Source organism: Mastigoproctus giganteus, chromosome 9, assembly GCF_048544385.1.
Source record: "Mastigoproctus giganteus isolate SK-2022 chromosome 9, ASM4854438v1, whole genome shotgun sequence".
Classification (NCBI taxonomy): domain Eukaryota; kingdom Metazoa; phylum Arthropoda; class Arachnida; order Uropygi; family Thelyphonidae; genus Mastigoproctus; species Mastigoproctus giganteus.
This window is the reverse complement of record NC_143583.1, coordinates 60,636,353-60,663,494: the sequence shown is the minus strand read 5'-3', so window position 1 is coordinate 60,663,494 and position 27,142 is coordinate 60,636,353. Positions and strand designations below refer to the sequence as shown.

The following is a 27,142-nucleotide window of genomic DNA, read 5'->3' as shown; positions in this document are numbered from 1 at the left end:
TGTCATTTTCTATTTCATTTGCCTGATCAAATCATCCACAAATACTGTCGTCACTGAACTGAGAATTGAAAATCGAAGAGTCCACAATCCAGAGTTAAAATAGATATGGTGTAGCTATATCTATTTTAACTCTGGATTGTGGACTCTTCGATTTTCAATTGAAGTGTGAGGAAACATTATCGTGGTATAATGTGGTGGAATCCATAGATTAACCTATTCTTTTCTTAAGCTTCCAAACAAACAATAGCGAATCTAAGAATTCATTGATGATAACCACACTCCAGGAAGGGCCTCAGGTACCAAGCGATTCTGTGATCAAGCGATATTGCTCTGAATTAGCACTCTTTCTTGAAATAGAAATCGTTTCCTTATTTAAAGTATCATTAACACACTATTAACTAAGCTGTAGTAAAGATAACTTTACTAGACTTGGAAGGAAAGCAACTTTCTCTTTTCTTGTACATATTAGCTATTAACCCTCTAGTGCTTGGTCACAGAGTGGCACTGCTCCTGCCTCCACGTGGCGAGGCCAGTAACCTGGTAGGGAAAAGCCCTCCCTGCCAGGGCGAAATGGAGCTAACTGACTCCAATACCCAGGAATTTACTGGTTATATAGATCCGAATAGAACTGATCTAAGATATGAGGAATCTACTTCTCCCGGAGATACCATTAAAACGATTAGAAAAGATGAAAGAAATGATTCTGTTTCCACAAAGAGACCGAAAATAGATATAAAATCTTTAAATGCCCCAACTTACCTTATTATACCCTCAAACACTGAGAAATTAGTAGGCCAATTGTCACCCTTTCTCATACAAAAGACCTTTGAGAGATGTTGGCCCACCAAAAAATGTTAAGAGATTAAAATCAGGTGATATTTTAGTAGAAACGGTCCACTCTAAACATTCTGAAAAATTTTTACAAATGACAACCTTTGCAGGAATACCAGTAACGGTATCCCCTCACAATATCTTAAATACCTCAAAAGGTGTCATTATGGAATGGGACCTTCTAAATGTACCCAAAAAGGAAATTCAAAGTGAACTTCAGGAACAAGGAGTCATAAATGTTAAAAGAATAACAATTAAAAAAGAAGGGAAAATCACTCCCACTAGGAACCTGATATTCACTTTTAACACAAAGCCACCCAGATTAGTAAAAGTTGGATATCTACATTGCAATATTAGACCATACATCCCGAATCCTCTCTGCTGCTTTAATTGTCAGAAGTTTGTAGTAGGGGTAAGGTGACGTGTGCAAACTGTGGTTCGGTAGGACACGTTACTGCTACTTGTATAGCAGACAACCATAAATGTGCAAATTGTAAAGAAGGGCCTACTGCTTATTCAAGAGAGTGTGAAATCTGGAAGAAAGAAAAAAGAATCCAAAAGTACAAAGCGAAAAATGGCGTTTCATACCAAGAAGCTAAAAAAGCAATAATAATAATAGACGCAGGAAAAAAACCAAGTTATGCTCAAGTTAGTAGTACAATCAAAAGGACTCCGGAAATGAGATTTCCTAAATCAATATCTGTTGGAACACAAACAAATGTGACAATTCCTCCAAGAGAATCAATCTCAGAATGGGCTCACGAATTGTATAAAACATCTCCACCACAAAAGCAACAAGAAAAAATGGTCAATACACCTCTGTCTTTTCCACTGGAAAACGCAGAAAGTGTAAGAAGGAAAGTAATCAAAGAAAGCAAAAGTAATACAGAAAGAAAAATGGCAGAACAAATGGATACAGAGGTAATAACCCTCAGAGAGGATCCCGTACTTGAACTTTTTGTCAAAGAAGAAATGGATACAGGAAGACCCCAGTTTCAAAAAAAAAAAAAAAAAAAAAAGGATAAAATCAAGGCAGACAAAGTGAAAACAGCCCCAAGGAAACAATCCAAGGGATTATCTTATCCTAAATGACAGATACGATTATCCAATGGAACTGTAGAGGGTTTTGCTCAAACATTAATGATATAATAGACCTCATTACCCAGTATCATCCAATAAGTCTTTGCCTACAAGAAACATGTTTAAAATTACAGGACAATCAAAAATTATACAATATATAGAAAGGAACGCATATCAAATACAACAACGCGAGGAGTCGCCGCAATATTAGTTAACAGGCACGTGCCATCTCAAGCAATGCCGTTGAACACACCCATAGAAGCAGATGCAGTCTGAGTAGCAATAAGCTTCAACATTACCATAACATCAATATATATATATATATACCTCCTAGTCAAGATTTCCCTTTGAAAGATTTCGACGAGCTGATTGCTCAACTACCATCTCCGTTTTGCATTTTAGGTGACCTAAATGGACATCTCTCACTATGGGGCGATCCGAAAATAGATCAGAAGGGTAAACAAATGAGAAAAATAATAAACGAGAACAACCTCATGATCTTAAATGATGGCACACACACATATTTCCATCTACCATCAAACAGCAGCTCTGCAATAGATCTATCAATCTGTTCCGCAACACTGTTTGTGAAGATCCAATGGATTGTGCATGAGAACCCATTGAGCAGTGACCACTACCCCATAATTTTGAAAATTACGAATAAAACCCTATGCCAAGCCACCACGCATCCTAGATGGAAATTATATATGATGCAGACTGGGAAACCTTCAGAATATTAGCAAAACTAGACCGGAACATCATTAAACAAGAATCAGTACAAAGAGCAGTGGACTATGTCACAAATACCATTCTTCAAGCAGCGGAAAAGACAATACCCAAACGTCTGCTAACATTAGAATATATCCAAAACCATGGTGGAACAGCAAGTGTCAGGAAGCTAAAAAAGAGAGAAATAGAGCCTGGAATCACTTTCGCAAAAATCCAAAAACGGACAATCTGATACAATTCAAAAGAGCCAGAGCTAAGGTCAAGAGAGTACACAAAATCAGCAAAAAAGTGAGTTGGATTAAATTTGCATCCACAATAACCAGTTCCACACTTGCTACACTTAACTGGAAGATCAGAAGGCTGACAAACAATTCCCAAATAAATCCATCGCCCCTACTGAATTGGAAAGCACAGTTAGTCACAAATACCTCAGATATGAGTCATATATAAATCAGATATAAATCAGCAGCCATGAGCAGTAATACAGAAAGACAAATGATACTGAAACTGAAGAATAGCGATGGTGTACTTATAAACAGCAGAGAAGGCAGAAGACTACTATAGAGAATTATACAAGGAGCGAGGGAATGATGCCAGCAGTGGGGAAGATGGATTGCAAAGTAGCTATGCATACGACATACCCAATATTCTTCCTGATAAGGTAAAACATGCATTGAAGAAAATGAAGAATCTGAAAGCCCCGGGGGAAGATGATGTTACTGTAGAGTTGTTAAAATTTGGAGGAAGAGACATAACACAAAAACTGCCAAGACTCTTCACAAAGTGCCTTAGAAAAGGTGTGATGCCTAAGCAGTGGAATAATGCAATCATAGTTTTGCTGCATAAGAAAGGAGATAAATCAGAAATTGGAAATTATAGACCAATTAGCTTGTTATCCCACATCTACAAGTTGTTCACAAGGGTCATTACTAACAGATTAGAAAGAATACTTGATGAGAATCAACCGAAAGAGCAAGCTGGCTTTAGGACAGGATTCTCAACTATGGATCACCTTCACGTAATATCACAGCTAATGGAGAAAGCAAATGAATATAAAACACCATTATGCCTGGCATTTGTGGATTATGAAAAGGCATTTGGCTCCATACAGCATAAGGCAATGTTTCGGGCACTGGAAAGACAAGGCATAGATACCCCACATATTATGATTTTGAAGAAAATATATGAGAGTGCTACCTCCTTCATTAGACTAGACAAAGACAGTAGGAAATTTAAAATCGAGAAAGGAGTTCAACAAGGAGACACAATATCTCCGAAGCTGTTTACTGCTGCCCTTGAGGAAGCTTTCAGAAGATTAGACTGGTTGCAGAAAGGAGTCAATGTGAACGGAGAGTATCTAGACCATTTACGATTTGCAGATGACATTGTGGTCGTAAGCCACGATCCCAAAGAATTAGAGGAAAATCTTAATCAGTTATGCACAGTTAGTAAGGATTTTGGACTAAAGATGAATATGGCTAAAACAAAAGTAATGATGAACAAATATGCCAGAGAAAGGAAAATTATGATTGAAGGAGCAGTAATTGAAAAGGTGGAGTCATATACTTATCTGGGACAAGTTATTAGCTGTAATAATGATAAATGGCTGGAAGTCAAGAGAAGAATAAATTTTGGATGGATAGCATTCAGGAAATATAGTCACATACTGAAGAGCAATATTCCAGTTTGTCTGAAACGTAAAATAATGAACCAATGTATACTCCCCACCATGACTTATGGAAGTGAAACTTGGGCACTCACCAAAAGAATGAAAGAGAAGCTGAGAACTACACAGCGAAGAATGGAACGAATTATATTGGAAATCAGACTGTTAGATAAGAAGAAAAACACATGGATTAGGCAGCATAATCAAGTAAAGGACATTCTTATCAAAACTAAAGAACTAAAATGGTCTTGGACAGGACACATAGCTCGGAGACATGATGACAGATGGACTAAGCAAATAACAGAATGGTACCCAAGAGGAGCTAGAAGAAAACCTGGAAGACAAAGGCGGAGATGGATAGATGAAATTCATGAGTTTGTGAGTAGTAAATGGATGGCCAGTGCTCAAAACAGAAGGAACTGGAAAGTTGCTGGAGAGGCCTTCATCCTGCAGTGGATTGAAAATGGCTGATGATGATGATGATGACCTCAGATATCGTCAATGTGCTCGGCAAAAACTTTGCCAATACATCTGGCAATTGCGCATACCCAACTGCTTTCAAAACTTACAAGAAGGAAGCTGAAAAAATAAACCTAAAATTTTCTACCAGTCACTATGAACAATAAAACTTGCCACTCACGGTAGCAGAATTAAAACAAACCCCGCTACAGATGAAACACAGCACAGTTGGTCCCCTATAAAATACATTATGCAATGTTACAACAATTAGATGAACAATTTCAATTAACCCTGTTAGATTTATTTGATGAAATGTACCTTGAGAATACATTTCCAGACCAATGGCACCACGCAATAATACTGGCTTTCCTGAAGCAGGGTGACCAAAGATTAATAGACCCACAGAACTCGCTTTTACCAGCTGCTTGGGCAAGATCTTAGAGAAATTGTCAATAATAGACTAATGTGGTATCTAGAAAGCAATAACCTTCTCAATCCTGCACAATATGGCTTTTGAAAAAATTGCTCTACCTTAGATATTCATATACATCTGGAAAATCAGGGAAGAAACACTTTCCTCAGAAAATAACATCAAGTCATAGTTAATTTTGATATTGAGAAAGCATATGATACTACGTGGTTGTATGGTATCCTTAGAGGACTACACCAACTTGGTCTTAGAGGACACCTACCCCTATACATAAGCAATTTTCTTAAAAATCGAACATTCCCAGTTCGACTTAACAATACACTTTCCAGAACATACACTCAGGAAGAAGGAGGGGTCCCTCAAGGATCTGTACTAAGTGCTACACTTTTTGCAGTACACTTCAGCACAATAACAGAATAAATACCAGCCAACATCAGCACAACTGTTTATGCAGATGACTTCATCATTTCTTATCAAGCGCAGCATATGAGAACAATAGAACAACAATTGCAAGTAGCCATAAAGTGATAAAATGTACAGAAAGAAATGGATACAGAATTTCCACACAAAAGACCGTATGTATACTTTTTTGCAGGAAAAGGAGTCTCCGTCTTGATCCCGATCTCAGGCTGTGAAATGGCAGATCATGCTGGTTAAAAATAGTCTTCTTTCTAGGGCTTATTTTTGACAGAAAATTAACCTTTTTGGAGCACATTAGTCACTTAAGAGTTCAGTGACTAAGTGACTAAAGAAAATGAATATCTTGAAGATCCGGTCCGCTCTTTCCTGTGGAGCAGATAGAACAAATACTATTACGATTATATCTCCTACTAATTCATTCCAAGTTAGACTATGGTGCTGCAGTCTGTGACTCGGCGAGACTTGGTGCCCTGAGATGGCTTGACCCAGTACATCACTGCGCACTCAGAATAGTTCTTGGAGCTTTCCGTACTTCGCCTGTGCAGAACCTGTATGCGGAAGCCCAAGAACCTCCACTACAGATCAGAAGATATAATCAATTACTTTCCTACGCAAATAAAATAAAATCCCTACCAGGTCAGCCCATACAGGAAATTCTCTTTACGCCAAAATGGGAACAACAATACCAACAACAACAAAGAATCAATAAACCTGCGTGCATGAGATTAAAAAACCTTCTCCTCAGTAGAAATCTTAACCTCCATAATATAACTCCACTGACGAAGCAGTCTACACCACCATGGATCATCAAACAGCCTACATATGATTTCTCCTTCCACATTTGGGACAAACAAGCACTTCCACATATCAACTATCAGCATCTGCATGCTGCTTACAAGTCACAATTTTTAGATCATCGCTTCCTATATACAGATGGCTCAAAAACTGATTATCGTGTGGGGGGCGGCAGTTTACATATCTGATGCCACTACATCCCAAAAACTCCAAGACTGCAGCATTTATACTGCAGAACTGCAAGCCATAATGTTAGCGCTAAACCAAAATACAAGTCACAATTTTTAGATCATCGCTTCCTATATACAGATGGCTCAAAAACTGATTATCGTGTGGGGGGCGGCAGTTTACATATCTGATGCCACTACATCCCAAAAACTCCAAGACTGCAGCATTTATACTGCAGAACTGCAAGCCATAATGTTAGCGCTAAACCAAATCGAACACTCAAGCTCACCAAACAGCATAATTTTTACTGACTCCCTTAGCTCCATGATGGCTATACAAAATGTCAACTCTAATAAACACCCACTGCAACAACAAATTCAATGCCTAGTATCAAAGCTCCTTGAACAAGGTCATATAAGATTTTGCTGGATCCCAAGTCATGTCGGAATATATGGTAACAAACAAGCAGACAAAGCTGCTAAGGAAGCCAACAGCAACATTCTCGCACCCGAATCCATACCTTCCACAGATTACAAAAAAGTTATTCATAACAGCGGGATCAGGGCTCTCACTCACAAATTTTAAAAAAACTTAGATTGCAACTTAAATAAACCCAAAAAAAACCTAGTTTTCATCATATAGTATAGCAACACAAATAAGATAAAACTTACCATGCAAAAATATCTTTTATTTAATTGTAATCAGAATTTTCATCCCATTCAGTTCCCTCCACATTTATTTTTTGAAGTTCTTTCATTTTTTTCAAATGTTCTTCGTATCTTTTATGACAAGTTCCGTGTATGACTTCTTTTTCCAATTCTGATTTAGGTTTCCATGTATAGCAATTTTGATTAGATCTATTTATCGCCTGTTTTGCCATTAGTCGATTTTTCACAGTTTCTGGTTTAAGGGAGTTTGTGGCTTTTGTTTTTATATGGTTTACTTGGGTCTTTCTACGCTTGCCGAAGAGTGAGGTAAAATAGTTAGACTGGTCATAAAGTTAGATAAAATCTCATATTTAGAATTATTAAAGCCATCTTTTACATTACGTAACAGATACCAAAACTCAGGGATGGTTTTGTAAGAGAAATCTAAATCTTGATTTAAACGAAATGATCTCCATTCATCATCTAGAAGATCTAGTTTGTCTTCAGAAACAAGGTGAGGGAACTGCATTGCTAAATGGAAAATTGAGGATGGCGAATTGGCACGATCATGTATCACTGCTGGGTCAAGAACATTGAGACTGGCGATAATTCCATCATCATTTAGAGGAAATCTTTTTCTGATTTCCATACAAAGTTCAACAAGAAATTTTAAACAATCATTTTTAAACCTGCTTTCACTGTCACCAAGTGGTGTTGAATTTAATAAGGCCATACAACGGCCCCCCAAATATATTTTATTCAGAGGCTTATGATTTATTGCATTGCTTGGATCAATTTCAACCAGCTTGCACAAAGTAATGACTTCTTTTATGAAAAATCTAAGAATATTTTTATACTCAATTAAAACCATTGAATGAAGTAAGTGCAATCTGAAATGCTCAGATTGAAATTCAATATTCAGGCAGTTTATTTTCTCCAGTACATATCCTAAAAGGCGCCTCCGTAGCCAGGTGGGAAGGAGCAGCAGTGCGTAGCACACGCTTCTTGATTAGACCGGGGTTCGAGCCCGTCACCACCAAATACGGAGGATGCGGAAAGGTCATGGAATGACCACCGCATATCCCGGAGCAATATGGCCTTAGTTGCTAATGCTCCTAAAAAAATCAAATAACAATAACAACATATCCTAAAAACAACAACATATGCTTAGTTCCTTTGGTGATCATAGTATTGTAAATATTCCCTGCACCATCGATTTTGTCAATCTTTGATTGAGACTAAAAATAAAGAACTAACGCATCCCACTGCTCAATAATAATTTTTATTACATAGCCACGGGATAACCAACGTGTTTGTGCTAATTTGGGGATTTTATGCTTAGCAGTATCTACAACATCTTGAATCATTTTGAACTCGTTTAATCTTTTACTACTACGGGAAAAATAACAAGAGATATCTTTTATAAATATTTCTAGATATGATGGTAGTACCTTGACTGAATGACTAGCACATAATGCAAAAGAATGGCAAACACATCCCATTATAAATACTGATGGTACATCCTTTTTTAGCAATGACTGGAACCCACTCTTAGTACCCATCATAGTGGCACAATTATCACTATCAAAGCCAACGAGATTACTTATTTGAATGTTTTTTTCTATGAAAAGATCTTTTACAGCTATAAAGCCCTTCTGAAGTACCATTTTCGACACAAACAGTGTAAAGTAACACATCTACAACATCAAGTTTTTAAATATCAAAATATCTAACAACAACAGCTAGAACTTGTGATAAAGATAAATCTGTACTTTCATCTATTATCATTAAAAACTTGTTGTTTCTGCATATGTTAGAAATGTATATTTTTTCATGATAGGCTATGCCATCTTGTATAAGATAAGAGACTTTAGTCGCCTTCATCTGAGCTTGTTTTGCAATATTGCTATTATGAAATGCTTTCTTACATGCTTCTATAAGGTGATCACATTGCACAAATGGAACATTATGCTCAGAAATGAGTGCAGCAATTGTTAACTCTGCCTTGCTACTTCTTCATTCTCCGTAGGTTTACGTTTTGTGAAGAACGTGTCTAACGTTGAACTTGTCTTAGCAATATTTGCACTTTTTTAATGTTTAACTGTATTTTTATGCGCTAGTAACATCGATTTATTGGCATTCTTTAATTTCATTTCACAACAAATACAGTAAGACGCACCTTTTTCATTACTGTCTTCTTTCATCCAATCCTTTAATTCCGGATCTTCTAACCATTCATTTCTAAAATTTTGAGTATACCACCGTTTACTCATCTTTCTCTGTGGGGAACAAGTTTCAGACATTGTGGGCAATTTGTGGGTATGGCTAATTAGCAGTTATCTTATTTAAAATGTTCTATAAAATAAAAAATAAATCACTAATCCATTAACATAAAATAGAAATAGTCACTACAATTTAAATTTATTATATCACTGTATGTAGTACACGCATAAATGTAAAAATCACACCAAATAATGCAATAATACCACGAACGATCACGAAAGACTGTGCAGTAAAGACCGCCTTCCGCCTGCTCAATAGGCTGCGCATACATGTTAGTAACACAATCATGTATGCTTACATGTATGAACATGTAAGCGTAATTTCATAGTGTAGAACCCTGCGAAAACTTTGAAATCCTTTTACATTTGTAGTATTTTGTACAAGCACTTGAGATATTACAAATTATGATCAGTATTGTTAGAATATAAAATTAAGAAAATTGTAAACTGTTATTAAATGTATTAAATTTTATTGTATTTACAAGAAATAAAAATAAATTTTGACTTAAAATTAAAAATTACCGAAAAAACCCAGATAATGAGATATTTTTGTGAAAAAAACCTATCAACCCAGATGACAATCAAAAAACCCAGATCTGGGTGGAAAAACCCAGGAGTGGGAGCCCTGAGCAGGATACACCAATGGCAACAGCAATGGCAAGGTCTAAACAATAACAAATTGCACCAAATTAAGAGTTTACTGCAACCATGGAAATCCAGCAAACAACAAAACAGATGTGACGAAGTGATACTTGCAAGGTTAAGAATAGAACATGCTCATTTCAGCCACTGTCATCTTTTGCAAGGAGAAGATCCCCCTCAATGTCCTATATGTCACACACAACAAACAGTAGAACATGTACTGATTACATGTCCAGCTTTTACAGATGAGCGCCGAAGTTGCTTCAAAGAGTTGATAACCAAACATCACTTTCTCATTCTCAAAACCATACTGGAAGATAGAAAAAACATAGTAGACGTTTTTCAGTTCCTCAGGGAAATAAATTTCTATAATCTGGTATGAAAACAAATATAATCTTCACAGTAAGCTATAGCCACTCTGTGACTTCTTGGAAACTATTCGCAACAAAATACGAATACAAAAAAAACTGTTGTAAAAAAACCTTCCAAGCGCATTTTAGCCGCAGTAGCTCTTGCGCCAAGAATTTCTAAATCAATCAATCAATCACTCCAGGAACTTTATAAAAGTAATCCCTGATTATCACATAAGACAGACTGTTGCCATTCCTATGTACACAGATCACTGAGATATGAACTTCTAAGGCTTAGATAGGGTGCTGCCATTCCACTGACTGTCTCAGCCCTCTCACCTCAAGATTATACAGATATGACAGTGCACCATGTTATATGAAAAGCTCTTCTCCTTGAACCTCAATGTTTCCAACATATAAGTGCACAACACCATTATTTTTAACAAGTCTTCTGTTAAGTGTTAGGTAATCCACTTAATGCCTATTTTCCAAAATTTTCAGTCATGTGTGATTGTTTCCACTGCATTATAGTTTCAACAGATGCAGTGTTTCCACATTTAATCTGTTGAATAGTCTTCTTTGACAGTGACTCATCTGTTATTGGAGTAAAAGCAGAGACGGAGCATGAAATCTCATGATTTTTTCAGTGATATTGTGTTGGTAGTTACTGGAATACCAACGCAGGCCAGTCACATTGTGTTGGTAGTTACTAGATTATTAATTCAGTGACAGAAGGAACTGAAATTTACAGTGCAGTTACTGTCAGAGTGACAGTAACTGAGTTTTACTTAATTCATTTCATTTATTTTCTTCACTCAGTGAAGAAAAGAAATGATTTCATCAGATCATTGTGATTAATGAGTTTCATTATGTAACTTCTCTGTACTTTTTCTATACAAAGTGTGCAGTGTGAAAGCATAAACTTCCGCATATCCAGTCTTACAATGAATATGAAATTTGACATAACTGGATATATAAGCTATGACAAATAAGGCAAACCCAATCAAATAGACATGAAGAGGTCATACTAACCAAAGTACATACTGGCTATAATAATTGCAGTATCAAGTTTTACCACAAGATGAGCTCTCATTGTTTGCGCTGTCACTCCTTTCTCACCATAAGACATTGAATGTGCTCGTTATAAACCTGCCTGAACTGCAGGTGCTGTCAGGTCAATAATAAGTGCATTGAATAATGATAATGAGTTCTCACATAGTATTCCTGTAAGTAAGGGATTAGTATCCTTCCATTTCCTGATTTACAGGAGCCCTTAAAAAGTCATATTTTGGGCAGTGATGCCAATTTAATTGAGTTTTTCATTTATCTGAAGTGAATTAAATTATATGTGAGCTTAGTTTAATAAACATGCTGATCTTCACTGTTTGGTAACAGATATAATTTTATTACAGTAGCCCGTGTGCCAAAAAACTCCAAACTGTATATCTTTTGCTGTTCTTCTTGCTTCTTGGTTCTTCTTTCTTTCTTTTTTGTTTGCAACAGTTGTGGATGTTAATAGCTGTATACATCCTTTATTAGAGAAGAATTTAGTATTGACTCAGTTTTATCATAATATCCATGGTTTAGCATTTACAGACCTAAAACAAAAAATTTATTATGAGAAAGATGGTTTACTTGTTAAACGGCGTCATTGGGGGTTTGAGGGACATAACCAGGGCAGAATTTTCAGCTTCTGAAGGAAAAGTTGTCTTTATCACATTTTCGTTGAAAGATATAATGAAATTTTAGTAACCTAACAGCCAATTTCAAACATCGTAAATTGCTGTTTTAAAAATAAGTCTTATTTATTTCAAAGAACTTTAATAAAACTACATGTCCTGTTTGTTTGTTTGTTTAGAAATGTGTTCATACTACTTTACACACTTGAGAAACCAACAGTAATATCCCATCAACTTTGCTACTCCTTTTCTATCCATGGATATGTCCTGATGAAAGAATTTCCTTTGTTTATTACTTACAGCTCCCAAATTTTGAGATAAAAAACTGAGATGGGAATAAAGAAAATGAATTTTCAAAGATATCCGTAGCCCATATCTTTATAACATTGGGGTGCACTCTTCTTCCTCACCCCTCTCATAGCACAGATCTTGCACCTTCTGACTATCACCTCTTCAGCCATCTAAGGGATACACTCTGTGAACCCATTTTGTGGATGATGACCAGTTCAAGCAAGTAACAAGCGCTCCGGAGCAAGAGTAAGGATTTTTACAGGATTGGAATACAGCATCTGACTCAGAGATGAAGTACATAGAAAATGATGGTGACTTTGTGGAAAAATAACAGGTGTTTATTGATTGAGGATTAATTGATGTAAAAGGCATAGTTGTAGGAATTAAATTTTCTGAGGGAAAAAACAGTAGGCATTACTCTCATACTGCTCCTTGTACTTCCCTAAATTTAGTAAGAGCTATGTATGAGGGGTGATCAGTAAGTAGTTACTCTCACCTAGAAATATTTGAATTAGCAATTTGTAAATATATATATATATATACATATATATATATATAATGTATATGTATATTTAATGTAATTTAATGTATATTTATTATAATTTAATGTAAGTTAATGTATATTTATTTCTTTTTCTAGATCGATTGGTTACTGAACTAGAGCCATGAATACTACAAGTGTTTATATGTTAGGAAAGATTGAGGTCCAGTCCATTATAAAATTTAATTTGCAAAGCAGAGAATCAACATGAGGAGATGAAAGGTGTATATGGGAAAGACTTTTCATCATATGAGACTGAAAAATTGGAAATGACAGTTCAGGTGTGAGTGAAGCAGTGAGCACAATGATCCAAGAGAAGGAAAACCCATCTCAGCCACAGACCCTGCCATTGTGGCTCATGTGGAACAGGTAGCCCTTGAACTTGGCTATAGAAAATAAAGTGAAAATTAGCCATGCATCTTTTTGCACTGTACTGCATAAGTTTAAAGTGGTAGCATGATGGGTTCTGAGATTGTACACTTCCTCAAAACCTCTCCACAGGAAAATGTTCCGGACAATTGTTAGATCTTTGTAGAGAGACCATTGATGATTTTGTTGAATAAATTGTGATAATGGATGAATGCTGGATACATCATTCTAACCCAGAAACAAAACAAGCTAACAAATAATGGAAACATTCAATTTCACCAACCTTTGATCGCTGCACTTGATTGCATATGGTGGCTATGTATTTCGGAATTCTGTAGCATGTTAGTTTTTGGAATAATTTTAAGGGTTTTTTTTGTATTATTTTTATTTATTTAATATACTATATCAGTTGATATATAGTTTGCATTCACATAACCAAGTAGGTAGTATATTTTTGTATTTAGTTAAGTATTTATAAAGCTACAGCTTAATAAATACTCTGAATAAAATACAGAAGGCCTTTGTTATCGTTATTTTGCAGGAACTTCATAACTTCAGCAGCATGTTCGAGAGGCAACCAGAAAGGGTAATACTCTTGATCTAGTTATCAGCAGTGATTATTTGTGTATTAAGAATTTGCAGATAAAGGAACCACTAGATGGCAGTGATCACAGTGTACTGATGTGGAATTTACTTAAAGATATAATTACAATCAGGGGTAAAGGGAAGGGTTTTTGCTTCTGTAAAGATGGCTACCATAGCCTCAGACAGTTTTTAAATTCTGTAAGTGGGACCAACTGATGATGTTACCAACAGCAAATTCTAAGTGGGAAGCATTCAAGGAATTAATCGTGGAAGCTTTTCCTACCGATTAAGAAATATTGTTCAAGGTTTAGGCCTAAATGGATATCAGAGGAACTAATGGACTTGTGGCAGAGAAGAAAAATGCATGGAATGCATATAAATTATCAGGCGACACAGAAGCCTATGGCAGATATAAGCTAGTCTTTAATTAGGTCGCAAAGAAGATTAGGTAAGCGAAGGCAGATTACGAGAAATCTTTGGCAAAGGATGCTAAGAAAAGCAGCAGGGACTTCTTTACTTATATATAAACTCTAAAAGGAAGAGGATGAATCAGATTGATTGACTTGATATCAATGGTTTGACTGTTAGTGATTCTGCTGCTCAGATAGCTGACAAATTGAATGAGTATTTTGCATCTACGTTCACAAATGAGGAGTTATTAAGGGAGGAAAATACCAGAAGTTAATAAAACTGTAACAGTGTGCTTAATGATTCTGTAATAACTGAGAGCAAAGTGGAAGAGAAATTGTTGAAGTTAAACATAAGAAAGGCACCTGGGGTTGATGGGATCTATCCAGTTATATTAAAGAAGCTGCGAAGGAACTAAGCAAACCCTTAGCCATAATTATGAGAGCATCCTTGGACTCAGGGGAAGTCCCCACAGACTAAAGATGTGCAAATATATCCCCAATTCACAAAGGAGGATCTAAGGGTGACATGAGTAATTACACACCAGTTAGTTTAACTTCTATTCCTGGTAAAATAATGGAGTCACTGATTAAAGATGCATTGCAGGATCGTCTAGACAAGACTTTGGCAATAATTCAGACACAGCATGGGTTTGTTAAGGGAAAGTCTAGTCTGACAAATTTGGTTGGATGCTATGATGTGGTTTCAGATGAACTAGATGCAAAAAATAACTTTGATATATACAGGTGACCCCTGCTTAACGCTGATAATTCATTCTGGAAAAAGAGAGCACTAAATTGGAATACAGTGCTACGCAAGTGCCGTATTCCTGTAACGTAACATATGTATTTGTGAGTCGCAGTCTATACTACCGCGACTCACAAATAATAAACGGTAGTGAAAAGAAGCCAAATGTCGGTCAATATATTTAATATTAAAAATCTGTAGATATAAAATATTCCCTATTACATACGTATATAATTATGTAGTAACTAACTACATTATATATCAAAATTAAACTTAACATGTCAATTAAAATCATGAATTTATTAATCTCATGGCCCTGGGCTGTCGAGTTTTCGTATCTGAACAGTAAAGTCAACTGATCCTTCACCGCTTTGAAGCCTGGCATGTTTTTTCTTCTTTTAATATGAAACTTCTTTTAGGCATTCGTTTCCAAAAACGTCCTGTTTCCTCTATGTTAAAAACTTGTCGAGAAGTATAACACCTCTCTTCAATAATTTTAAGAAGTTCATTTTTGAAAGCTTCGGCTCCTTCTTGATCTGCACTTACGGCTTCTCACTGAATTTTAAATGTATCAAACCAGTCCTTACTAACTTTTAAATGGTTCCATTTTTTTTTTTTTTTTTTTTAAGGTGAGCTTTCTTCAGATCATCATATAGACTAATCGCTTTTTATTTAATAATATTTAATGTAACCGAATTGTGCATTGGATATTATCTTCAATAAAATTATTTAGAAGTCTCTCAATTTCAATTATAATAGCAGCCTAGCCAAAACCAATTTAGTTGTTTGCAGTGGAACAGCTGTATTTCCTGCTGCTAAAATTCATTCTTTATTTTTTATAATTGTTCCTGCAGTTGAATCTGCCAGTCCTAAATGATTGCATACATCTACTTGTCGTTGAACAGAATCAATTTGCTTCAAAACATATAATTTGATTTTCAACTTCAGACTTTGTCTTACCTTAGTAGGCTTTGTACGGTGTCCAGACATTATTGCTTTTTAATTATTAATACAATGTTTGAGTAAACTGTTCATTACTTAACACTGCACTGAATGATGACTAGACTTTGGATAAATGCATATAATGCAAATATTACAATCAATATACACTCAGTTCTGCTATAATGCGGTACATGTGTTCCTAAATATCTCTGCATTATGGTATTTCGCACATTAAAAACAACAGGGCTTATGGGAAAAATTGGGATAGGAGCAGAGCACTCGAAAAAAATGTTCAGTCTGGTAAGTAAAGCACTAAAGAAAAGTTAGAAACCCAATAAAATTGCTAACACAGGTTTAAACATCTTAAATTTCTAATAAATATATAAATATTATGGTATTGCACTTTACTTTGACAAGATATGAAGTTTGATTGATATTTCTCTTCATTGACATTTTCTCTTTTTTTTGGATTGTAAAATTTAAAACAGTAAAAAAGATAAGCACTCATTAATGACGAACACGGGACGCACAAGTGAGACAAGTTTATGAAGCTTAAAAAATAAGAATATTTAACTTTCCAGATATTGACTGGAACTTGTGGGTTAGTCACTCGCACACTAGCAAGACTTTTGTAGATTTATTGGATGACTATTTTCTACAACAATATCTTCGAGAGGAAACCAGAGGGAGTAATATTCTTGATCTGATTATTCATGCATTAAGAATTTGCAGATAAAGGAACCACTGGGTGACAGTGATCACAATATACTGATGTGGGAATTACTTAATGATGTTTGGCGCATTATAGCCTTAGATGCTAATGCGCCATAAAACTCTAAAACAAACCAAACTTAAAGATGTAACTACCATCAAGGCTAAAAGGAAGGGCTTTTGCTTTTTTCCAACGAAGAAATACTGTTCAAGGTTTAGGCCTAAATGGTTGTGTGAGAGGAATTAATGAGGCTTGTGGCAGAGAAGAAGAATGTATGGGATGCATATAAAGTATCAGGTGACACAGAAGCCTATGGCAGGTATAAACTAGTCTGTAATTAAGTCACAAAGGAGGTTAGGCAGGCGAAGGCAGATTATGAGAAATCTTTGGCAACGGATGCAAAGAAAAACAGCAAAGACTTCTTTACTTATGTAAACTCTAGAAGGAAATGGATGAATCAGATTGGACCACTTAACACATGTGGGTTGACTCTTGATGATCATGCACAGGTAGCTGATAAACTCAATGAGTAGAGTGCCATAAGTTTATCAAACGCTAACAGGGAGCTAAGTGATTTTGTAATAACTGAACAAAGTGGAGGAGAAATTGTTGAAGTTAAACATAAGAAAGGCACCTGAGGTGGATGGGATTTATCCAGTTATATTAAAGGAGGCAGCAAAGGAAGTAAGCAAACCGTTAGCCATAATTATGAGAGCTTGCTTGAACTCAGGGGAGGTCCCCATGAACTGGAGGTGTGCAAATGTATCACCAATTCACAAAGGGGGTTCAAAAGGTGACACAAGTAACTACAGACCTTTAGTTTAACTTGTGTTCCAGGGAAAATAATGAAATCACTGGTTAAAGAAGCATTGCAGGATCATCTAGACAAAACTGCAGTAATAGTTAAGACACAGCATGGTTTGCTAAAGGGAGGTTTTGTCTGACCAATTTGATTGGATACTATGATGTGGTCACAAAGGAACTGAATGCCAAAAATAATTTTGATACCATATACTTGGAATTCAGGAAAGATTTTGATACTGTTGCACATAGAAGACGGCTGTACAAATTGGAGAGGTATGGCATTAAGGGTAAGTTGCTACAATGGATAAAGGGATGGTTGAGTGGGAGACGACAGAGAGTGGTAATAAATGGGCACTGCTCTTTGTGGACTAATGTTATTGGTGGTGTACCCCAGGTTTCAGTGTTGGGCCCATTGTTGTTTTGTTTATTTATCAATGATATTGATGAAGGTATATCAAGCTTAATGTCAAAGTTTGCAGTTGATACAAAGGTTGGCAGGGTTGTTAATAACAGTAATGACAATATGATGCTAGAACAGGATCTGGAAAGGTTGGGCAGTGGGCTGAGAAGTGGTAACTGAAGTTTAACATTGACAAATGCAAAGTACTGCATATGGTAGCGATAACTGAAGAGAAACGTACGAACTTTGTGGTACTACTCTCAGGAAGTGGAAAGTGAAAAAGAAGGTAATTGTGCAGTCAAATATGAAGTTCTCTGAGAAGTGCAGGCAGGCTGCCAGGGCAGGTCATTTAGTCTTGTCAATGATATATAGGAATTTTGCTAGCAGGGACAGGGAGGCGATTGTCCCATTATACAAGGCAATGGTCAGGCCACACCTCGAGTACTGTGTACAGGTCTGGAGGCCTCATTTTAGGAAGGATGTAGAGTTGCTAGAACGAGTACAAAGAAGGGCAACAAGATTCGTGAGGGGAACAAAGGGATGCTCTTACCAAGAAAGGCTTAAGTTCTGCAACTTGTAGTGCCTGGAGAGTAGGCACCTGTGAGGTGATCTGATTGAGGTGTATAACGCCTTGAATGGGTTGGACAAGCTGAATGTTGATGTGATTCTTCCTTTAGCTCAGACTAAGAACCTGAGGGGGCACAGTTTCAAGCTGAGGAAAGATAATAAAATTTTAAGTATTTTTCTCCAACCGTATGTTGAAATGACAAAATAAAATAAAACGAAAGCCAAAATTTTGATAACTTTATAATTAAGCTTACAATAAATTACTATTTACAGTTGATATAAAACAAACAATTAAAATATCATAAAATACAATAAAATATACCAGGTTAAAAGCGATAAAATATCTGAAGCTTTCGAAGGCTCCGCCTTCTTTCTCAACAGTACTCAACTGGTATTGTTGAAAAAAAGGCGCGGAGCCTTCGAAAACTTCAGATATTTTATCGCTTTTAACCTGGTATATTTTATTGTATTTTATGATATTTTAATTGTTTGTTTTATATCCAATATAAATAGTAATTTTTTGTAAGCTTAATTATAAAGTTATCAAAATTTTAGCTTTCGTTTTATTTTATTTTGTCATTTCAACATACGGTTGGTGAAAAAAAAAACTTAAAATTATATTATGAATATACGGAACCCCAGAGGCCTTATTTGGAGAATGAGGAAAGATAGTTGTAGAATAGATGTGCAGAAATTTGCCTTTAGCCAGCAGGTAGTTGATTGGTGGAAGAGACTTCAAACTTTTGCTATGGAAGCTAATAGCCTAAATAAATTTAAGTCTGAGCTTGACAGGCATTTGGAATGAATGGAGGGGTGAAATGGGAGCATTTTTTTTTTTTTTTTTGGCCGATGCTGCATAAGTTTTCTCTCTTGCATCGTGTACCTCTACTAATGTTAAAAAGATTCTGAAATTTTATTTGTTTTTTATGTGATTATAGTACACTTTGATCTTAGCCAAAAGAGCGCAAGTGCACACACTTCTTGAGTAAACCGAGGATTCAAGCCTGTGACTGCTTAAATATGGTCTGTCTATCAACCCGCACTGGTAAAGCATGGCAGATTATGGTCTATTTCCCTCAACATGAATTGTTGAGGAGGTTTCCATCCTGCAGTGGATTGATAATGGCTGCTGCATACTTATTATATGATTATAGATTTCGTGGAAGGGGAAACATTTTACCATAATAACGTAAAAATCCACAGAATTCCAGCTATTAGTATTATCAAAAATGCAATAAGATCGAGTTTTCTGCTCATTTATAATTAAATCGCACTAACTGAAAAGCAAAATAAACCAGGAACTGCATATTGTTTGACGGTTGTGACCTCCAGAAAGTGCTCCTCTGCTCACGCTATCACACCTCAGGAAATTTCTGTTCGAACAGAAAAAATGTGAGCTTATGAAAACATGAGTCGGCCTACAATATCACGTTATCTTATGAATACAGCGAATGACAACAGTGTGCTTCCGACCAATACAACTACAGTAAATGGGAAATATAACTCTGACATGTTCAACATTTGACATTATTTAAGTTTCGTAAACTTGTATGTATTGCTGCGCATGTCACTACGTTCAGCTTGGTGCTGGGTTTTGTGTTAATTTACTGTTACTCGCAGACGAAATCGCACATGAGCCAACGCAAAAATTGACTTTTTCCTCCCATTGCCAAAATTCGTGTTATAGCAGAACTCGACTGTATTTGATCATTTTTTAAAATGTTGATCTTGGAACTACGTAACAAGCCACCATACTGCAATTAAATTAGCTTGGAAGAAAATTTCACTGAGCGTGGGAAACTTTTTAATGCTGTTTTACTATTCATTTTCAAGCTATTGACAATGTCAGATGAAACGTTTTCGTTAAACATGCCAAAGATTTAATCTGTAGGCTGTGAAAGAGCATTACAGTGAGTTGTGATAATGTTAGAGTGAGATATGGGTTATAATATAAGAACAGTGTTATAGCAAATAAGTGTAGAGTAAACCACATTATAATGAGGGCCTTCTGTACTTGGATTTCAGCAAATCTTTTGACACTGTTGTGCATGGAAGATTACTGTACAAATTAGAGCACTATGGTATTAAGGGTAAGTTGCTACAGTGGATAAAAGGGTGGTTGAGTGAGATAATACAGAGGGTTGTAATCAATGGATGCTGCTCTTCATGGACTAATGTTATTAGTGGACTCCCTGTGGGAGTCCCCTGATAACATTAGTGTTGGGCCCACTGTTGTTTTGTATATTTATCAATGATATTGATGAATGTATATATCAGGCTTAGTGTCGAAGTTTGCAGGGTTGATAATGATAGTAATGGCAGTGTGCTACTGCAACAGGATCTAGAAAATTTGGGCAGATAGGCTGAGAAGTGGCAACTGAAGTTTAACATTGACAAATGCAAAGTACTGCATTTGGGTAGAAGTAACCCCAGAAGAACGTACCAACTGTGTGGTACTGCGCTTAGCGTGGTAGAAAATGATCTGGAAGTGATTGTGCAGTCAGATATGAAGTTTTCTGAGCAATGCAGACATGCTGCCAGAGCAGGTCATGGGGTACTGTTAATGATACACAGGAATATTGCTAGAAGGGAAAAGGAGGTGATTATCCCTTTGTATAAGGCAATGGTAAGGCCACACCTACAGTACTGCATACGGTTCTAGAGGCCTCATTTTAGGAAGGATGTAGAGTTGCTTGAGCATGTACAGAGAAGGGCAACAAGATTGGTGAGGGGAACAAAGGGGTCCCTTTACCAAGGAAGGAAGGCTGAAGTTCTGTTACTTTCAGCAGCTGGAGACTAGGCACCTGCGAGGTGATCTGATTGAGGTGTATAAGGCCTTGAAATCGGAAATTATAGACCAATTAGCTTGTTGTCCCACATCTGCAAGTTGTTCACAAGGGTCATTACTAACAGATTAGAAACAATACTTGATGAGAATCAACTGAAAGAGCAAGCTGGCTTTAGGACAGGGATTCTCAACTATGGATCACTTTCACGTAAGCCGATTGGGCTAGCAGGGTAAAGTGCCTGCCTGGCAACCCAAAAAGGTCGCGGGTTCGAATCCCGCGTCGGGCTTGGATCAGAGTACTGCAAAAACCTTGGGAGGTGCATTATGGCCATAGAAGCCATTGCGCCAACAACTAACCTAAACTAAACTTTCACGTAATATCACAGCTAATGGAGAAAGCAAATGAATATAAAACACCATTATGCCTGGCATTTGACTCCATACAGCATAAGGCAATGTTTTAGGCACTGGAAAGACAAGGCATATATACCCCATATATTATGATTTTGAAGAAAATATATGAGAATGCTACCTTCTTTATTAGACTAGACAAAGACAGTAGCAAATTTAAAATTGAGAAAGAAGTTCGACAAGGAGCACAATATCTCCGAAGTTGTTTACTGCTGCCCTTGAGGAAGCTTTCAGAAGATTAGACTGGTTGAAGAAAGGAGTCAATGTGAATGGAGAGCACCTAAATCATTTGCGATTTGCAGATGACATTGTGGTCATAAGCCATGATCACAAAGAATTAGAGGAAAATCTTAATCAGTTATGCAGAGTTAGTATGGGCTTGGCAAACCCAGGGTCCTGAGCTGGATATCATCATTCTTCTCTTTCTTGGTGATACCTTTTTCTCACACTCTCTCTCTCTCTCTCTCTCTCTCTCTCTCTCTCTCTCTCTCTCACACACACACACACACACACATACACACACACACACACAGGGGGGCTAACTCGGGAATTTTTTTTTTTTGGCTGGTGCAGCATAAGCCTCAGGCTTCCTTGTACCATATGGCTAATAATAATAATAATAATAATAATAAGGATTTTGGACTAAAGATGAACATGCCACAGAAAGGGACATAATGATTGAAGGAGCAGTAATTGAAAAGGTGGAGTCATATACGTATCTGGGACAAGTTATTAGCTGTAATAATGATAAATGGCTGGAAGTTAAGAGAAGAATAAATTTTGGATGCATAGCATTCAGGGAAATATAGTCACATGCTGAGGAGCAATATCACAGTTTGTCTGAAACGTAAAATAATGAACCAATGTATACTCCCCGCCATGACTTTTGGAAGTGAAACTTGGGCACTCACCAAAAGAATGGAAGAGAAGCTGAGAAACTACACAGCGAAGAATGGAACAAATTATATTGGGAGAATCAGACTGTTAGATAAGAAGAGAAACACATGGATTAGGGAGGAAACTCAAATAAAGGACATTCTTATCAAAACTAAAGAACTAAAATGATCTTGGGCAGGACACATAGCTCGAAGACATGATGACAGATGGACTAAGAAAATAACAGAATATTACCCAAGAGGAGCTAGAAGAAAACCTGGAAGACAACAGCGGAGATGGATAGACGAATTTCGTGAGTTTGTGGGTAGTAAATGGATGGCCATTGCACAAAACAGAAGAAACTGGAAAGTTGCTGGAGAGGCCTTCATCCTGCAGTGGATTGAAAATGGCTGATGATGATGATGAGGAAGGCCTTGAATGGGTTGAGCATGCCCAATGCCTGCTTGCTCAGATTACAAACCTGAGGGAGCATAAATTCAAATTGAAGAAAGACAGTTGTAGAATAGATGTGCAGAAATTTGCCTTTAGCCAGCGGGTGGTTAATTCCTGGAACAAACTTCCATCTTTGTGGAAGTATTAATATTACTTCCGTTTAGTAGCCTTAAATTTAACTTCACTAGTATTAAAGCTTTGTTAAGAGTTTAGTTTATTTAATAGTTTGTTAATTGAAATCCTGTAATATATTGTAAATAATATACTATAAAGATAGCAGTAAAATAACACCATAATTTATTCATATTGGAAAAACTATGAAAGTAATAGAAATGACATCAGTTTAATTGTATTGACTATTCCTTCACAGTGAGTTTCCATGTATTGCACTACTTTGAGTAAGCAAAGCTTCACCTATAGAGAAGACTATTGTTACTTATTCTCGGGGAATACCACCACCCAAATGGCACCCTTTCAAGGTTAATTGGCTGGTAGGTACCTCAGTGTTGCAATCACGCCAATCCAGTTGTGAAGTATGATTCCGCAATGTGAGAGATGCTGGTTGGTGTACATGGTAGTAATACTAATACTAAAGCAATAAGTTATGAATTGGTAATATACTATAAAGATAGCAGTGAAATATCACTATAATTTATCCGTACCGGAAAAACAATGAAAGTAGTATAAATGGCTTTGAATTAATTATATCTCATATTGTGACTATTCCTTCACAGTGAGTTACCGTGTATTGCACTACTTTGAATAAGTAATGCTTCACCAATAGAGAAAGCTTTTGTTACTTATTCTTGGGGGATACCACCACACAGACGGCACCGTTTCAAGGCTAGTTGGCTTATCATCGGTGAGCTGGTAGGTATCCCAGTGTTGCAATCATGCTAAACCCTTAGCCATGAGATACAAGAAAAGAATAGCGAAAGCTTAAAAAAAATTTCTAAAAATTTTGTATTGTCCATGAGATACAATTAAATCGATGTCATTTATACTACTTTTGTAGTTTTTCCATTACGGATAAATTATGGTGATATTTCACTCCTATCTTTATAGTATATTACCAATCCGTAACTTATTATGCCTTGTTGCATTTATTTAATTAGTATTGTAAATTTAAATTTTGTCAAATATTACAAATATTTGACAAAATTTAAGATAGATGTCATTATCCATATTTGGATAATGACATCTATTCAGATAGATGTCATTATCCATATTTTGGCGGGAACTTTAACTTTCGTTGGTAGCTTAAATTTAACTTCTCTGTTGGTTAAAATTTTATTAATGGTTTCATTTCTGAAGTATTTTGGTAATTTATATTTTGTAATGCATTGTAAATGAAAACATTAAAATTAAATACATTGTGAATGAAAAACATTATAAAAAGAGAGCAAAGACTTCTTTACTAATATAAACGAACCGTGGCAGTCTAGTCTGCGCAGGAATCGTAAGGAGGAAGTTGTTCTTGCCCGGACCCGCATAGGACATAGTGATTTGACAAATTCTTTTTTGCTGAGGGCTGATGACCCTCCTATGTGTGAGTCTTGTGGCACAATTTTATCAATTAGACACATTTTAATTGATTGTCCAGATTTTAGTAATATCCGTTTTACTGCTTTTAATCATCTGACTGAGCCTTATACACTCAGTCAGATTTTATCTGACAATGACCATGTGTCTGCTATTTTTAGCTTTTATAAATCAATAAAGGTTTTTACTTTTATTTAATATTTACTTGTTATTGTTATTTCTTTATTGATTTATCTTTTTGCATTTTATACCTTTGTTATTTTATATTTTGACATGGTGACCTAAGTAATTAGGTCAGTGAAACAAAAAATTTTATATATCACCTGGTTGTGGCGCATTATAGCCTTGGTCGCTAATGCGCCAATAAAACCCAACAACAAACAAACAAACAAACAAACTAATATAAACTCTAGAAGGAAGGGAATGATTATATTGGTCCACTTGATATGGATGGCTCGACTGTTAATGATCCTGCTCAGATAGCTATCAAACTGAATGAGTATTTTTCATTCACACATTAAGAATTCTGTAGGGAAGTGAAGGAGAAACTTATTAAATTTTAACAGGGAACTAAATGATTTTGTAATAACTGAACAAAGTGGAGGAGAAATTGTTGAAGTTAAACATAAGAAAATCACCTGAGGTGGATGGGATCTATCCATTTATATTAAAGGAGGCAGCAAAGGAAGAAAGCAAACCCTTAGCGATAATTATGAGAGCATCCTTGGACTCATTGGAGGTAACCACAGACTTGAGATGTGCAAATGTATCCCCAATTCACAAAAGTGAATCAAAGTGTGACATCAGTAATTATAAACCAGTTAGTTTAACTTCTGTTCTGGGGAAAATAATGGAGTCATTGGTTAAAGAAGCATTTCAGGATCATCTAGAAAAGACTGCAGTGATAATTCAGACACAACATGGGTTTTTTAAGGGGAAATCTTGTCTGACCAATTTGATCGGATCCTATAATGTGGTCATAAAGGAACTGGATGCAAAAAATAATTTTGATATCATATACTTGGATTTAAGGAAAGCTTTTGATACTGTTGCAAATGGAAGATTGCTGTACAAATTGGAGCAAAATGGCATTAAGGGCAAGTTGCTATTTTGATAAATGAATGTTTGAGTCGGAGAAGACAGAGAGTGGTAATCAGTGGACACTTCTATTTATGGACTAATGTTAATAGTGGAGTCCCCTACGGTTCGGTGTTGGGCCCATTGTTGTTTTGTATATTTATCAAAGATATTTATGAAGGTATATCAGACTTAATGTTGAAGTTTGCAGATAATTCAAAGGTTGGCAGCATTGTTAATGACAGTATGCTGCTGCAACCAGCTCTAGAAAAGTTAGGAAAATGGGCTGCGAAGTGGCAACTGAAGTTTAACGTTGACCAATGCAAGTACTGCATATGGATAGAAGTAACTCCAGAGGAATGTACCAACTGTGTGGTACTACACTTAGGGTGGTTAAAAATGAAAAAGACCTGGGAGAGTAATTGTTCAGTCAGATATTAAGTTTTCTGAACAGTGCAGACAGACTGCCAGAGCAGGTCATGGGGTCTTGTCAATGATGTACTGCAATTTTGTTAGCAGGGATAAGCAGTGATTACCCTTTTGTATAAGACAGTGGTCAGGCCCCACTTTGAGTACTGTGTACACTTCTAGAAGCATCATTTTAGGAAGAATGTAGAATTGCTAAAATGAGTACAGAGAAGGGCAACAAGACTGGTGAGAGGAAAGGGGTGCTCTTACCAAGAAAAGCAATTATATTCTAAAAATTATATTCTAGGCACTAATTTCTTCTTTTCATTGTATAACATTTCAAAAATTAATTTTTACCCTGAATGAATTGTTAATTAGGTAAATTTTTAATTTTTATGGTTACAAAATAACATTGGATTTCTACATTGTTTTAGCTTGTCGTCATGGAAGCAAGGCAGGAATTTTAGACACATATGAAGGTCATCAAGGTCCAGTTACCGGTATAGATACTCATAGTGCTACAGGTCAGATCGACTTTTCCCATCTCTTTCTTACCTCTTCCATTGATTGGACTATAAAGTTATGGAATTTGAAGGTAAAAAAATTACAGATCAAATTTTTTTTTTTTAAACTAACATATCCCATTTATAATAATTAGATTTAGGCATTTTTATGGCTAGAAATAGCAAAATTCATGGGGGAATCATGAAAGCAAAATAATTTTAAAGGTCACAGAATAATACAGGTCGACCATCACTAATCCGGCCACCAGTAATCCAGTTCCACTGCTAATTTGGACATAATTTCTGTGAACGTAATTTCAAATTTCCCGGATCACTGCACCGACCTTCCGCTACTGTTTTGGTGGTGTTGGTTGCAGCATCAGCTGTTGCCGCGAACTCGTAAACACTAGCAAGCCATTCCTACTTGTTTTTCTGCATTTATTATTATAACCTGCTCACATTTAGCTCCAGCCATGGTTCCAATGCATAAAGGAAGTGCCTCTCCTGGTGTAAAGCGCAAACACCGTACATTGTCCATAA

The 27,142-nt window shown here is 36.2% G+C and overlaps 1 protein-coding gene across 1 annotated transcript in view; it reads left to right on the top strand.

Annotated features, from left to right (window-relative positions):
* Positions 1 to 27,142, top strand: part of LOC150080278 (cytoplasmic dynein 1 intermediate chain-like) — a 389,556-nt gene that overhangs the window by 316,479 nt on the left and 45,935 nt on the right. The window contains 1 exon segment of the mRNA XM_090380674.1: positions 26,534 to 26,694. Coding sequence (XP_090236800.1) covers positions 26,534 to 26,694 — 161 coding nt within the window.